Genomic DNA, 17,044 nt, shown 5'->3' on the forward strand with positions numbered 1-17,044 from the left:
TACTGTGAGGTCATTCAGGTGAGCCAAAACAAATGAAAAGGATTCAGCTTGCTCTCACACAATTAGAATATGCTCATTCAAGTCTAAGGGGATACACTAAAGCAATAAATGACTGTATGAAATTATTTTTGTAATCTCCAGTTCAGAAATTCCTGACCTCCCACAAATCAGCGCAGCAGTGATAATAAAACTGTAAGGATATTTTCACAGCCAGTTTACCAACCAAATTAAGTTCACTATTTCTTGCTTGGCTTGCATACAAGGGTTAGCAATTTACAGGCCAAGAAACAATAAAAAATGGTGAAGTGGCTTTTAGAACACATTTTTGGAGGAAGCCAGTCAAAAAAGCCAAAACTAGATGTAAACTAGCAAATTCATACAAAGGTAGAGGGTGGTATTACAGGTAGTTATGTATACCACCAATACAGAGCTCTACTAATACTAAAAAACTGCTTCAAAAACTTCCTGCACCTCCACTTTAAAAAGGTCCAGAAAAGGTGAAAAACTGTGAAATCTAAGACTGGAGAACTAATAAACTGAATCAGGGTACTGAAAAAATCCTTTATAAATATGTCATGGTTTGGAAAGGAAAAAATGAAAAGCAGTTTTTTTTTAGAAATGGGGCCTCAGCATGGAGTTCATTTTTGGTAATGGTGCAGTCAGTCATCTTAACAGGAGATTTTGCCAACAGGAATTCAAAAAATGTCTTTGAAACATTGTTTTTTCTAACATTGATATTTGTCCTGACTGCCTATCGAGATGTTTAAAGCTGTACTCCAGGCAAGTATAATGCAACCTGTTAACAAGAAGCATGCTGATAGGATGAAAGAGCAGAGTGACAGAGAGCTTAAGGGTCTGCTGCTTCAACATTCACAGTCCAGTCCAATGCTGGAGGAGGAACAAGACCTAGTTAACATACTTAAAATCAGGTCCCCTGCACTGCTTTACATGGCTGTGCTGTGTGGCAGAGCTGTGTAAATCTCATAACTTTATGGACAGAAATACAAATCCTTTGTCAGGTAAAACAGCTCCATAAATGTATTTTATTTATGTACTTAGCTGTATGCCCGGAGTCTACAGTATGTTTATTGGTGCTTTTCCACTGCATGGAACCGAACGGTTCGGGTCGCTTTTGCGCTTTTCCACTGCATGGTACCGCATGGTACGGTGTTGGAACGGTTCGGTACAGTATGGTACAGCGACACTTTTCCACTACATGGAACCGAACGGTACGGCTCGCTTAACCACTTGCCGACTGCCTAACGACGATTTACATTGGCAGTCAGCCCCTCACAGGCAAAGCGACGTAGGTCTACGTCGCTAGCCTGTGAGGCTCTGGGGAGCGAGCGTGCGCCGCTGGAGGCGCGCTCTCGCTCACTCACGGACCCGCCGCACGTGTGCCCGGCGGGCCCGATGTCCACCGGGCACTCATGATTGTCCGTTAGAGCTAGAGAAAGGCAGGCGGCTGATGTAAACACAGCCGCCTGTCATTCTCCCCTGTGTAAGAATGGAGATCACACGGTTCTACTATGTAGGACCGTTGATATCTGTTCTTACACTAGTAGCCACATCCAATCACAGTAAGAATCACGCCCCTAGGGACACACTTAACCCCTCCCTCTCAAATAAAGTTAACTCTTTCCCTGCCAGTGTCATTTTTACAGTAACAGTGCATATGTATAGCACTGTTTACTGTAGTAGTGTCACTGGTAACCCCAAAAGTGTCAAAAATGTCAGTCAAGGGTCCGATCTGTCCGCCGCAATGTCGCAGTCCCGCAAAAAAAAATCGCAGATCGCCGCCATTACTTGTTAAAAAAAAAAAACAACAAAAACGACAAAAATCTTTCCCTTTGTTAGTAAACGCAATAACTTTTGCGCAAACCAATCAAAATACGCTTTTTGCAATTTTTTATTTACCAAACATAGGTAGCATAAAACAAATTGGCCTAAGATGTTAAAAAATGTTGATTTTTAAATTTTTTTGGGGGGGAATTTCATATAAAAAATGTGAAAAATATTGTTATTTTTGCAAAATTGACGCTCTTTTTTTGTTTATAGCGCATGATCAAAAAATCGCACAGGTGATCAAATACCACCAAAAGAAAGCTCTGTTTGTGGGAAAAAAGGGACATCAAATTAGTTTAGGTACAGCATCCCATGACCGCGCAATTGTTAGTTAAAGTCACGCAGTGCCGAATCGCAAAATAGGCCCTGGTCAGGAAGGGGGTAAAATTTTCCGGGGCTTAAGTGGTTAAACAGTACCACCTCGGTTGTGGTTCCAAGAGGGCTGTACCGATACCATATCCCACAATCCTTTCCATGCAGCCTTGACTGTCTGTCACTACTAGCCACTGATTGGTCAGAGAATCGTTGTTATCCCACCCACTTTACTCTAGTGAAAAAGCAAACCGTACTGTACCGAACCGTTCCAACACCGTACCATACGGTACCATGCAGTGGAAAACCAAACCAAGCCAAGCAGGGCCGAGTGGAGCCGAGCCGGAACTTGCAGTGGAAAAGTGCCATAAGTAATTTTAACATAAATTAGACATTTATCAGTATTATACAGTATACATAACTGCAACACAGAAGTTTAGGTTTCTGGGCAAAAATATACTAGATATTAGGACTTCTGTCCTGCATAGAATCTATGAAAAACATTCCTTGCAACTTAACTATAAAAGCAGGCAAAATCCCCTAATGTAAGAAATGTTCTACATATTCTGGAGGATATAGAATTATAGTTATTACTGTAAATTGCCTAAAAAGATAGGTTTTTAAATGGTCACATTTAAAATTTTTGGAGGACACTATAGGAACAATACTAGTTTACTTGGAAGCTGACGGTGTGTTTCCTAGGCATTCAGTCAGGGCTCTTTTGGATCAATTAAAAGAGATAATTTTGATGGGAATACAAGAAAACTGAAATATTATAACTAATTCCAGAGCTTCATCCTTTAAAGAATGTCCAGCTAAAACAGCACTGTTCGTTATGGTTCAAGGAAAAAAAGATATTCAACTGTTTTTAATAAGTTTAAAAAGGAATGTGCAAACTGTACCCAAAACAACCAATTATAAACAGTCTTTCCTTACATTTCAGTACAATAAACTGCAGAAAACTCATTTGCAATTGGTTGGCACACGTTACTGCACATTACTGCTTTTTGTACCACCTTATTAAATAGATATAACTGCAACAAAGAATATACTGTTCAAAAGACTATCTTTCAAACAGAGTTTACTATTTGTTGTTTTATATAGACAGGATAATGAAAGATAATGTATGGTTGGTTGCTATAGCTTACTGCGCTTTATGGTTTGCCTTATTAAATAAAGGCATTTGACATTCCACCAATGACCGCAAATATTAAGAGACTTGTGGTCATTGTAAATACAGAATCGTACCAAAAACAAGTATTGGTAGGACTGCATCATCAGTGACAAGGCACATATGCCGCAGATGATAACGTACAGTTTTCAGTCACACAATATGATGAGGAGGAACTGACTGGTAACTCATATGATATACTGGAACTTGCAAAAGTTACCAGGGCTTGAGTGGAATCGCAAGACTGTTTTTCTGCATCTTCAGAATTGATAGAAGCCAGACTTGTTTGACGAGATCTGGTCCACAGCATGTCTGTACTCTTTAGAGTGCCAATGTCTTCCTTGAAGTGAGGATTGAAGAGGATGTAGAGGAGAGGATTTAAGCATGCAGGTAAAGGAATAATTAGCAAGAGTATCGACTTTATCACTTCTGGACTAATGAATGTGAGATTTAGAAGTGAGGAGAATGACAAGAAGGCCACTGGGCAGTACAATATGCAGTTAGTGAACAGCAGCAGAGCTATGTGCTTTACCATGGAACAGTCCCACACATTTTCTAGTTCACCTTTCTCTAGAGTGCAGTACAACTTAGTATAGGCAACGGTCATTACAAGAAAGCAGAGTGAGTTCAGGAGCACTAAAGCAACCATGAAACCCATCGAGGAGGGGTCACCAAACAGTAACGGGAAGCACAATGGGGATGTCCCATAAGCACTGCCACTTAGCAGAGGTGACACCGCAATGACCAGTGAAACAATGAAGCACAGGACGATAGACAGTTTAACACTTATAAAAGAGGATTTTGATTCAAATTTAGTAGAACATTTTACTGACAATCCTCTCTCAAGTGCAGCCACTGTTAAAAGAAAGATGGAAGATTCAGCAGCAAAAACTGACAGAAAGCCAGTTATTTGACAGCCTACCCCACTTTCCCACCACGCCCCATACTGAGCAAAGTTTCCAAAGGTTAAAGCATCAACTGTGGCCAGAACACCGCTGGATAGGCCCATTAGGGTGTTCATGATGGCAATAAGACCAATCAGAAGCTTTATGGATGGAATGTATGAGAGATGTCTGAAGACAGTTGCAATAACTAAACCATTGCAGATAAAAGCTAGGAAAACTATAAGCCACACGCCAATTCGGATGAGCCAGCTTCCAAATAAATGATCACAGGGTTTGAAGGGTCCTACAGTAAAGAGAGAGGCAGTACATTAGTAATATGTCAATTTAACATTGCAAGAGCAGATATAACGTAATTGAATCTGTAAAAGATTGACAACAAAAAAAATTCTGTCTGATAGTTATAGAATAAATATTTAATAATGGGTCTTCTTAGAAAAAAAAACTTTGAAATGGTACACAGTTTATAGAAAGACATGTAATACCTTATCTATAATAGCAATAGACACCAGATTTAAAGATATTTTAGGTTATATACCTTATTTGTATTATTATTATTGCATTTAAAAAAAAAAATCACTATTTACCTGGAGATGGTGTGCACTGTACAGTGTGAAGAACTTTAAGATCTTCTTCAAAGTCCAGAAGGAAATCTTCAAAGTCACGATCATCTGTAGTGTAAATGTTTTTTTTCCTCATTAAATTATCATTAAAGCCCTTAGTAGGTTTCAACTGCAATCAATCATGTAATTAATCCAGCATTAAAAGTGTCTACACTTGTTGACAAAATCACACTATCAATGCCAATGCCTAAGTTGTAAAAGCCCCAGTACACCACATGGAAAAACACTATATTTTGCTTATAAGTTATTGAGTTTGCACCTTACCCTGTGCTTATAAAAGAGCAGGCCCAGAATTGCAGAGATGCTGCATCATTTACTTTCTCTTTTTCCTGAACAAATTTAAAATAGTATAGTGCCAGAGAATTAACAAATTTAGGTTAAAGCATTTGTTACCCCAACACTTCATTTTCCTGATATGTGTCTGCTGTACCATGTACTTGTATGAGAAAGTATCCTATTCTCTTTATATTCCTTCCTTTGTGTGAAATCCCTGGTGTTCCTACCAGTCCCTCCGGAGAGCACACCATGGTCAGTTCTCTAGCTATGCTGGGAACTCAGTGTACTCTCCTCCAATGATTAGACTTGTCCTGGCATGCCCCCGCTGCACAACTATTCACTGGCAAGTTCAGTGTATTGCTGCTTCTCCTCCCTCTTATGCAGCTGAGAACAGAGGGAATGTGATCATTTATAAAAAAGGGAAAGAAGGTATTTAGAATGTTTTTTTAATATCTATACAATAATGTTTTGCCTTTCATTTTTTTTATTTTTATTCAATGGGTTGTTTTACAAGGAGATCGCCTACAATCACTTTAACTCCTGTGTCTGGTGAAAAAAAAAATACTTCAAAACAGTGGCACAATATACAGTTTCCAGTCACTGTTACTACAATCTTTAGGCCCCTTTCACACATAGGAGTCCGTCGGCGGACTCCGTTTTTCTCAGCGGGGGATAGCAGCTGTGTCTCCGCACTGTGTGGGGAGGCAGAGCTGTCAGGTCCCTGCTGTTCTCAATGGGGGTATTAGATGAGAACCGACTGCCTGTCCGTTCTCATCTGATCCCATCTGATCCGATGGATGGATGGAAAATAGGGTTTCCATCCATTCAGAATTGACAGATTGGATCAGATCGGATGTCAGCGGACATGTCTCCGCTGACATCCGATGCCCCATAGAGATGCATGGAGCATCTGTTCAGATCCTCCTGAAAAACAGACAGGCGGATCTGAACGGGCTGCCTGTGTGAAAGGGGCCTAAGAGTTATACTGGACTTAATAAATGTGTTTGGTTCTGCACATGGGCCCACAGGTCTGTCCAGATACTCTATTTTTAACAATAATTAGCTCATAGTTAGTAATATTTCACAATTTATTTCCTAATCTACCACAATAAACATAGCTTTGCAAAAGAAAATGCACAATAGAAAACAACCATAAAATACACATGGGTAAGGTTCCCATAAAACAGTTGATTCTAACCTTGTATATGTAGCATGCCTGCTTCCTTTCTGAAAAACTCATCATTGCTGCTGTTGTCCTCCTTGCCCCATTGGTTTGATTGTTTAACAGAATTTTCACAAATAGCAAAAGCACAGCACTGGTAGGAGTAAGGCATTTCCATGACCCTAAGATTATCACAACAAAATGGGTGTTACTTTACAACGCATTTCATCTGTAAGATCTGTAGCGAAGCAGAAATTGCTATTACAAATTATACACAGGTTGTTTAAATCATTTTTAATCATTAAGTTGGTGCACAACACTTTACAAAGTACATAGAATCATTCACATCAGTGTTTCATGAAAAAGCAGACAATCAAATAGAACACAGTTTTATATTAGATAAGGCCGACACTAGATTGATTGAAATCCATAACCAACTAGTATGTTTTTTGATTGAAATCCATAACCAACTAGTATGTTTTTTAATTTCCTCTTAAGCTGATTAAAATAAGATTGGTGAAACTTAAAGCATTTAGATGAGGTTGCACACTTTACAAAGTCTATAAATTCCTCATGGTATTATCTTAAAGTGCACCTGCGTCCAAACTATAAGGCCTCATGCACACAGGGCGTTGTTGCAGCTGTTGTTAGGAGCATCAGACGTTTTTTTTTTTTGCAGCTTAAAAACGCCCCTCCATGTTATTCTATGGCCTCATGCACACACAGGCTTTTAAGAGCTCCAAGTGGCATAGGCGTTTTTAAGCTGCAAAAAAAAAAAACCCAGGGCCAGTGCGTTCAGGAGCAGCAGTGTTAAGCTGTAAAAACGCCCGACGCTGCTAAATGTGCCTAAACACGGCTTAACGCTGTATATCGCCTTTTAGCAGCGTCAGGCGTTTTTTTTTAAATGTGAAAAATGAAAAATGTGATAGGTCACAAATAGAAGAGGGTTGTGTTTATTTAAAAACGCTTTAAACACATGTCTTTGAAAACGTTTATTAGTTCAAAAAGTGGGGAGACCACGTGCAATTGGCTTTTTGGAATTAAACAAGTATTCCATTGTTTCCCTTCCTTTCCTTTAATCAGGGGGGTGATAATCCAGCACTGATTGTTCTTGGAGAAGAAGCCATTATTATAACCTCCTCTTCTTCCTGGTTCAGACACAAGTTTTCAGTACTATCAGTGAGTTGCGATTTGCAACCAACATAGGATACATGGTAACTATTTGTCTCTCCTCTTTTGAACTAATAAGGCACATTCAATATTGTTGTTTCTGATGATGGCTATAGGATATATGCTATACTCATTGTATGTCCCTCCCCTAGGTGTATTAATACTCTGGGCCTTAATTGCCTCTTGTGGTGCACTGATGTCCAATCCCTCTGGAATTAATTTTAAAATCCTAAGGGTCCTTAATTGGGTTTTCTGAAAAAGAATAAATAATTTTCTGGAAGTTTACAGACAAATCACTCACTATAGGGATAATTGCCTCTTTAAAAGGATCCAGCAATTGTAAGAATATATGTCCTTGTCCAAAATATGTAGTAATGGAATATAATAATAATGGGATTTTGAAATTGAAGATTTTTTCAAATATTATGTAATAATTAATTATTTTTATGTGTGTTATGTTTTTTCATTAGCATGCATGAGCATTATCCAAACTAAATCCTCCTGAAGAAGCTATACATATAAAGCGAAACACGTGGAGCAATTGATTGTGGTATTGTCCCAACAAGATTGATAATTGCTTTTATTAATGTTTTTATATTTTTCTATAATAAAAGATTGACTATTTTAATACTATTTGTTTTTCTGATCTATTGGCACCTTAAAAGCCCTAAAAGTCCTGGAAACAATTTTGTAATTATTTTCAGGGTGTTGTGCATTTAAATGAATTGGCACACTCATCTATATTAACATATTAAAGTTTTTGCCTTAATTGGAAAAGAATGTAGAAAAAAACTTTAAAATGTCCTCACTGGTCCTTCTAGCTGCTGGCACTGTGGTACTGTACTAAACTAATTAATCTTTAAGCGTAATACCACCTTTCCATCCCATCTTCCACTGCGGCAAAGAGACTCAGATATCAATGAAGCACAAGTGTGGTTACACCACCTCACTTGTTGTCCACCTATTACTTCCTCCAGCCTTATAACTGAGGGTCTGAACCTCCAAATGAACCCGGGGCTGGAGGAATTGTCCGCAGGAGCCTGTGTATTGCACCCATGATGCACTGACCGCTGATGGGCACAGTTATTTTTTTTAATTTTTTTTTATGAAAGGTTGAATATGTCTTTAAAGGTTACAACTGAAAAGTCAAGTTTCTAATAGCTTAGAAACACCTAGTATTTGTTTTCATCAGAAGGCTGGAAGTATACCAAGTTTCTGCTTCCACTGAAAATATGTTAAAAGGAACTGTGATTTCAGTATTTAAAGATCATTTTCTCTACAGCATGTATGGCTATAGAGGGGAAAGAGTGCTTCTTTAAAAGTGCTATTACTGCTTGTTTAAAATACGTCTTTAACAGTTTAGACACAGGTTCACTCCTATAAGTTAGAATGTAATGGTCTTCCCCAAAATACAATGCCCTCTTAAGAGAAAAAGAAAAATCATCAACTATCATTGTTCAAAAAGGAACTCTATAGAGAATATATACCCATTCCATGTTGGAGCAGAGGGAAGTCTGATTTTAGGAGTTGGGGGTTAGCTATTTTTTGGGAGTAAGGGGAGGGCTTCTTTTGGGAGTCTGGGTGAGGCTTCTTTTGGAAGAGACCAAACAATTTGTTTTTACATGAAAATCAACAGCCTTTGCCTAAAAAACAACCTTTTTAATTTTTTTTCTAAACTCTATTTACTTTTTTGAGTTGATCAGCAATTCGAGCTTGCTGATTTTAAAATGTTAAGAAATTAGTGGGTAGGGTGAGACATTAGACATTCCCAATACATTTCCAAGGGAGAAAACTACATACCTGCCATTTAGCGTCTATGGTAGTTTTAAATCCTAAAATGATTATTCTACCTATATTTGGCTTTCCTGATCCCTCCCCGATCAACATGTTAATAAAAGTTTGAAATAAAACCTGATTTCACTAAATACCTTATTTTAGACTCAGCAATGTCACCACTGGGTCTCAGTGCTTCTCTATGCTAAAGGTACAGTTGCTTTTCAGCCCCATGTCATCACAATTTTCCCCAAACAGCCAAGTAAGTAAATAACTATGCCGTGAACAGCCTCTTCACGGTGCTATCCTGACATCACATGTTTGTGCTATCCAAAGCAGATTATAAATCACTATCATCCCCAAATTCAATGAACAAATAGGATGACCTTTTGCCACAGTGTACTCTTTAGATACAGTATGTGCAGACATTTTATGAAACCAGAGAATACAAACAAGTCATAAACACTTCCTGAAATGCAAGCAAAATAACATCTTTCTGAAAGAATGAGGAATGTGTTAGGTACTGGACCAAATTCCATTGTCTATACTCTGGAAGATTTTCAGGGTCTATTAAATGTAACCAGTCCTTTTTAGTATGGACTGTATTTAACATCTTACAATAAAATTAATCCAGACACAAAGCAATTTATTGAGAAAAAGTAAACATATTAAGAATGAACTGTTAATCCAGACAAAGGAATACACCTAAATTGGGTTAAATAAAGTGAACAAACAATGCTTTAGGTGAAAGCCAGCCATCTGTACAAGCTGGGATGCACGTTGCGATGTGTTTTGTTGTAGGTGGAACGCACGCTGTTACTTGGCGGGTCCAGCTTAAATTGCTCCCATTGTACAGTGAAGGAGTCCGCACGGGAGAGTTTAACTTTTTATGCTTAGTTCATATTCAGGGGCTTTAAATAAACACTACCATACATTTTTACGCCATGAGGAGTTTGCACTCTGTTTTAGTTTCCTCTCTCCTGCATTCATCTTGGAGTTCTTTATCACTGTGAGGAAGGTGAACTGGAGGACTGGCTAAAGACTACATCCTGGTCAAGGAGACAATCAAAGCTTTCCCTGATCCTCTTGCCATATGGTAAGAAGGATCAACATTGTCTGGTCAGTGGGGATTTTTATACTCACTATCCACGCAGGGTGTCACCTTTCTTGCCAGTAGGATTCACTTTTTGGATGCATTGATTCACTATGGCAGGAAGACTATGCTGTTCCTCTTGAAAATACAGAGGATTACCGTTGGGACTGTTGTCACTGGATATTCATTTAAGTTTGTGTTCAATGGGGTTTTAGGGGTCACAAATTTCTTTTGTTGCAGAAGTATTTATATTTTATTTATTTTCCCATGCATGATTTAATTGTCATACTGTTTATTTGCATAATATGGGTGCGTTGATGGTTTTTATACATCTTTCAGTGCAAGCGCTGTTGATTGCATAGAGCATACCACTCTTGTGGATTTTATATCTGTATAAGATGCAGAATTTCCTTTTACAGTATATATGTGTTATGTCTTTCACTGTCAATACAGGAAAACTCTTTTGCAGGAGTCCATCAGTATATGATGTAAACAGTGTAAGTTCGTTATTTAAAGTTGGACAAAGCATACAGTACAAGTGAACATAACACTTCATTTTAGGATGATACGGTGAAAAGAAAACAATTGGATTTTTGACTTACCGTAAAATCTATTTCTCGGATGTTCATTGACGGACACAGCTCTGGATATTCTTAACCATTGGGCTATACTGCCCCTACAGGAGTAGGACACCAGACAGAAAAAAAGTCTGGCTATGCCTATGGGCAGTCCTAGGGGATATACTCCCTCTTGCTGCTATAGGTACTCAGTTTTGTTGCAAGCAGTGTCAGAAGAATACAACTCCACAGACGGGTGGGTGCTGTGTCCCTCAATGAACATCAGAGAAATGGATTTTCTCTTTCGTTCATTGACTGACGCAGCTCCTGATATTCTTACCTATTGGGATGTCCCAAAGCAGTGTTAAATATGAGGGGTGGGAACAGCAAAAAAAATCCCAAGGCTAAACAGTAGCCAACCAGGAAACAGGAGCTCAACCAAAATAACTGGAGCCCACCTGAAAAAAACAATAAACCCTCAAAGTGGATCTCAACAGCAGCTTGCAAAACTATGCGGCCAAAAGAAGCATCCGTAGATGCCAAGACATCCACTTTATAAAACTTTGTGAAAGTGTGCCCCGACGACCAAGTGGCAGCCTTGCAACCCTACGTCACTGACGCCTGATGACGGAAGGCCCAGGAGACACTAAGCGCCCTAGTAGAGTGGCCCTTAACAGGGAAAGGAGGAACCTGACCCTTGATTGGAATAGACCTGAATCACTGTCTGTCTGATCCATCTGGAAATGGTCGCAGAAGAAGCTGACAACCCTTTGCGAGGCCCATCTGCAAGCACAAATGGTGAGTCTGACTTAATTGAAAGACTCCGTAGCTGCCAGGTACACCCTCATCCAAGGCATGCAAGGCAATTTTGTTCGGATGTTAAGGCCTGTGACATAGGGAAGGCAACACAATGTCTTCATTCAAATGAAAATCAGAGACAACCTTTGGAAGGAACGACGGACAGAGGCGATGAACCACTTCATCTTTGTGAACCCTCCAGTTCCGACACCCTGAGCGCAGAGGTGATAGCCACTGAAAAGGTCACCTTCTGGGACAGCATAAGCCGGGGAATTTCCTGAAGATTCTCAAAGGGAGGTTTCTGGAGGGTCGAAAGCACCAAATTGAGGTCCCAAGGCAGCAAGAGAGACCGCACTGGAGGAACCAAATGTCAGACACCCTGAAGAAAGGTACGCACCAGGGAGTGTGTGGCTAAAGGTCATTGGAAGAAGACTGCCAAAGCCACCACCTGGCCCTTGATGGTACTCAAGGCCAATTTCTGTTCAACCTCCCATTGAAAAAGGTCAAGACCCAAGCCACGAGAAGACGCTAAGAGACTCACACCACACAATGTTCGTCTTTCACGTACGATGGTAGATCTTCCTGTAAGTAGATTTCCCAGCTTTTAACAGTGTAGGAATCACTGACTCAGATAAATCTCTATCCTTCAGCACCTAGCGTTCAACAGCCAAGCCATCAAATCCAACGATTGTAAAGCAGGATGGAAGATTGGACCTTAAGACAGCAGATCCTCCCTGAGAGGAAGCTGCCAAGGAACGTCAGTGACCAGCTGCACCAGATCGGCGTACCAGGCGAGGCCAGTCCGGAGCCACTAAGATGAACGGAATCCCTTCTGCCTCGATCCTGCGTAGAAGTCTTGGCAGAAGCTTCAGTGGAGTGAAGGCATAAATTAGACAATACTGAACCCCCACGGGGCCACCAGCATGCCTGTGGCGTCCGCCAGAGGATCCCGTGACCGAGCCACAAATCTCTGCAACTTTCTGTTGAGACGAGACGCGAACAGGTCCACCTAGGGATGCCCCAGTAGAGACACAACTGATGAAACACCTCTGGATGAAGGGACCACTTCCCTTGGTCCAACGCTGGCCGACTGAGGTGGTCCGCCTGCCAGTTTTCCACCCTGGGAATGTTTACAGCAGAGAGGGCTGGAACGAACCATTCTGCCCACCTTAAAATGCCAGCTACCTCCAGAGCCGCCAGGACACTTTCTGTTCCCCCCTTGGTGATTGAGATAAGCCACGACCATGGCATTGTCTGATTGATTGCACACTGGGCATCCCTGAAGACAATCCGTCCAATGGTCCAGGCACAGTCTGATTGCGTGGAGTTCCAAGACATTGATCAATAGTCTGCACTCTTCCAGTGTCCAGATCCCCTGATTGCTTGCTGAGGAAGCTTCCCCAGCCGGACCGGCTGGCATCAGTGACCATTGTCTAATACAAGAGGAGGAAGGATTTGCCCACCCGGAGAACAAAGCCACCATATCAGGGACTCCTTAGTTCCCCCGACTCAGCCGGATCTGATTGTCCAGAGACTGCGGAGTCTTGTCCCATTCAGCCAAAATCTCCCTTTGCAGGGACCTCGTATGGAACTGTGCAATTGGAACTGCCTCGAAGGTAGACACCATCAGGCCCAGCACCTGCATGTAAGTTCAGAGGGATGACCATCTGCTGGACAGCAGGAGACGAATTACAGCCTGTAATTTCTGGAGTTTGTCCAGAGGAAGGAGCATTCTGGCTAAGGCCGAGTCCAGAGTCAGGCCCAGATAGTCGAGCTCTGTGGACGGAACCAGCGCAGACATCTGAAAATTCAGAATTCAGCAGAACTCCTGCAGAGTTCGTATTGTGATCTCCAGGTTTTCCACCAGAGCAGTAGTAGGCTCGCAAAAGGAAATCATCTAAGTAGCCCAGCACCGTGATCCCCCGTTGGCATAACAAAGCTAGCACCGGGGCTAATACTTTTGTGAGGACCCGAGGAGCAGAGGAAAGACCAAAGGGTAACGCCACAAATTGATAATGCTCCTCTCCCACGGCAAAGCGGAGAAAGTGCTAGTGACTGGCACACATTGGAATGTGAAGTAAGCATCCTTGATGACGATAGAAGCAAGGAAATCCCCCTGGCGCAGGGATACCACCACTGTGCGAATGGACTCCATTTGGAACTTCTGCACCTGCACAAAGCAGTTCAGTGCCTTGAGGTCCAGGACTGCATGCACCTTGCCTTCCTTCCTGGGAACTGTAAACAGGTTTAAGTAAAAACCCTGAAAACATTCCGGATTTGGAAGCAGGACAGTCACCCCTTGAAGCAACAGGTCTTGTACCATCCCAAACAGACTCTGTAAGCAGCCTGGGGACAGGCGCATGGTGGAAAAAAAGAGCCTTGCGGGGGACAAGACTGAAACTTGATCTTGTAGCCAGAATGGATGACTTTGTGGACCGATTTGTCTTGTACCAGAGAAGTCCACAGGTCGGGAAACCAGCAAAGATGTCAAACCACCCCCGATACGGGTAAGGGCCACCTTCATGCTGAAGGAGCCTTGTCCGCGGGTCTGGAGATGCCCCCTCTCGGTTTGCCAGACCAGGTTTGTTTGGATCCTCCAAAGGAGGCCCTAAAGGCTTCGAGCCCTTGTCAGTCTACCCTGAGGGCCGATAAAAATTCTTATTAGCCAAGAAGGAAGCCCCCGTCTACGACAAGGTTCCTTGCCCTTAGTAGCCTGCGGATAAAAAAGGTACTCTTCTACCTGTGAGACCTGTTATGATGTCATCCAAAGTAGCTCCAAACAGGTGATCTCCTTGAAAGGGAAGATCTGTCAAGGCCTTTTTTAGAAGTCTGGCCCACAGAACAGCATTTGAGCCAAAAGACACACCGAAGGACCACTGCTGAAATAGAAACCCTTGCCACTAGGGGAGCCGCATCCAAAGAGGCATCACAGATAAACTGCAGCACCTGGACCAGCTCAGCAAAGGCAGGGGGAAGCTGTTCTCCCTCCAGGTCATGGCGTAAAAGCTTAGCCCACTTGGTCAGAGTTTGTTAAACCTGAGTAATGGGGAATATTGGCCTCAGTGATGAACCAGCCAGAGTGTACATATTGAGGGCCACAGCCTCTGCCTTCCTGTTAGCCAGATCCTTAAAGGCTGGGGACTCTTCAACCGAAATCATGGTTGCCTTGTTCAATCTAGAAACCGGAGGGTCCACCTCCGGTGGAACAGTCCACTTCTTAATAAAGGACTCCTCATAGGGGTAACACCTAGTAAAGCGCTTAGGAACTCCGAAAGGAAACGCTTTGGTCATCCCCACGCTTTAGCGACAATTCTGTCAAAATAGGCGGGGAAAGGAAACACCTTTGCCACTCTGGATGGCTTGTGAGTGCCAAAGAGAACATGCGCCTCCATCGCAGCTGCGTCCTCTATCTTCAAGGTCCCACGCACAGATACGATCAGTGCTTCCACCAGCGCCTTTTCGAGTGTGGTTGCAGACGTGGAGGAATAATCCTCACTATCAGAGGATTCCGGGTGCGTGGTTGCAGACCAAGCAGGGAGACCTAGGGAGATTGTAACAGCGGTAGATCCTTTACAGTAATCAGCAAATCATCCGGGCACCAGGGGGACACCATAAGTAGGTGTGGAGAAGTGGAGTGGCTTACCAAGGAGCTTTTCAACAACTGATCCTTAAGCGTATTTGCCCACTCATGAGAATTGGGGGAAAGACGATTTGGTGAGTTGCTCACTGATGGGAGGGGGTCTGATGTGACACACAGCAGTGACATATTTCCAATAGAATACTGGGGACCATATTTATGCATGGAATCACTTTTTAGAGGACTTTTATTGGACCTTTGTGCACTGTTATCCAAGTTTTTGGGATCACCGATTCGTTTTGGTGATAGAAGTTTTGTGCTACTGTGGACTTACATGTATAAGTCATATTTAATTTTTGTATTTTCACTTGGTTTTATGGTTAATATTTAAAGTAGCAGCACTTGATTACAGTATTGTATGAATTTAATTCTGTAATATTTGTTTTTCACATTTTGAGTTAATTAGAGCACGGGGGATATTCACAATTTACATAAAACAAAATACCTTTGTGAGATCTTCAAAAGCCTGTCACTATCCAGTTCCAAGGTTGCATATTTGTTCTGCCTGCAAGGTAAACCTATGTACAGTATTTCACTGTCTTGAATTTAGTATGCAGCACAGGAGTTAAAAAAAATGGCAACTTTGCCTGCAGGTTCTGACTATTTATTTTGCTTTGTGACAAATTTCCTTTAAAGAAAAACAAATCACTATGGCAAACGGAGATGAGTTACAATACTGGTACAAAAAATCAAATATCTAAATGCTTTTCTTTCATGTGTAAAATCTGTTCTTTATATTGTTATACTTATTAGCCATTGAAACCCAAATGACAATATGTGATTATATGCAGTAGGATGTAATAATATAAAAAACTACAGAGCTGATATCAAGGAGCTAGTTTGTCGCAGTCACCTGTATGCAGAAGTTCACACAGCGGTTATATACACAGTTTGCCAATGCTAAAGAGCTGAAAACAATATTTACTTACTTCACCACTGGGAGTTTGAAGTAAATGGCTATGTGGAATGTATTCAGCTTTCTATCATTTGGCATCGAGTGTCTGTGTCTTCACAACACATTCTTTACTGCCTTCTCTTTGATTCTTCCGTAGCTATGTGACTTTTATTTGCCCTTCTTAATTGCGGTTATTTTATGTAATCTTTTCTTTTAAGAACTCTTGCAATTATGGTTCCACACTCATATAAATCTCTTGGCTTATCTTTTACATGTTTTCAGCAAGTGGCTGATTTAGTGTCCTATTATTTATTTAAATGTACAAAGGCACAGAAGGGATGTGTCACAAGCATTGCATTCCCATTCTGAATTATGGGGGGGATCAGATAATTGCAATGAATGAACACAGGAAACAATTATTCTGCTTTTACAACCACTCCCCTCTCCCTGTACTGTTAGCCTTCCCATTATAACATTATTTATACATAGAACTTGATGAGCCATCATGGGCAATGTGAACAGAAGTTGTTTGCTAGGTTAAACTTATTATTAGATATGTTGTTCCTAATTCAAGCAAAAAAGAAAAAAGGAAGCCAATAGCTTTGATTGTAGTGAAATATTTAGGGTTTTTAAAATCACACTATACTCAAGCTTAATATGGGTGAATAAATAATTTGAATTGGCAGAATTCTAATTTTAATTTTACAAGTCCGTTAATCTTGCAAAGCTCAATCCACAGCAGTTGCTTAAAAACAATTTTTTTTTTCATCTTTACCTTAGTTTGCGCGTTACTAAAGAAAATATAAAAATAACGAGCAATTTTCTTTACA

General features: G+C 41.1%; 1 protein-coding gene across 1 annotated transcript in view; it reads right to left on the reverse strand.

The window, feature by feature from the left end:
• Nucleotides 1–3,314: 3,314 nt before the first annotated feature.
• Nucleotides 3,315–17,044, reverse strand: part of LGR5 (leucine rich repeat containing G protein-coupled receptor 5) — a 235,720-nt gene continuing 221,990 nt past the window's right edge. The window contains exons 16-18 of the mRNA XM_082252758.1: nt 6,328–6,473; nt 4,818–4,901; nt 3,315–4,516 (exon numbers count right to left, since the gene is read on the reverse strand). Coding sequence (XP_082108884.1) covers nt 3,435–4,516; nt 4,818–4,901; nt 6,328–6,473 — 1,312 coding nt within the window. The 3' untranslated portion in view covers nt 3,315–3,434. The remainder of the gene's footprint in view (nt 4,517–4,817; nt 4,902–6,327; nt 6,474–17,044) is intronic.

Source organism: Pelophylax lessonae (assembly GCF_965119305.1).
Source record: "Pelophylax lessonae genome assembly, chromosome: 4".
Lineage (NCBI taxonomy): Eukaryota > Metazoa > Chordata > Amphibia > Anura > Ranidae > Pelophylax > Pelophylax lessonae.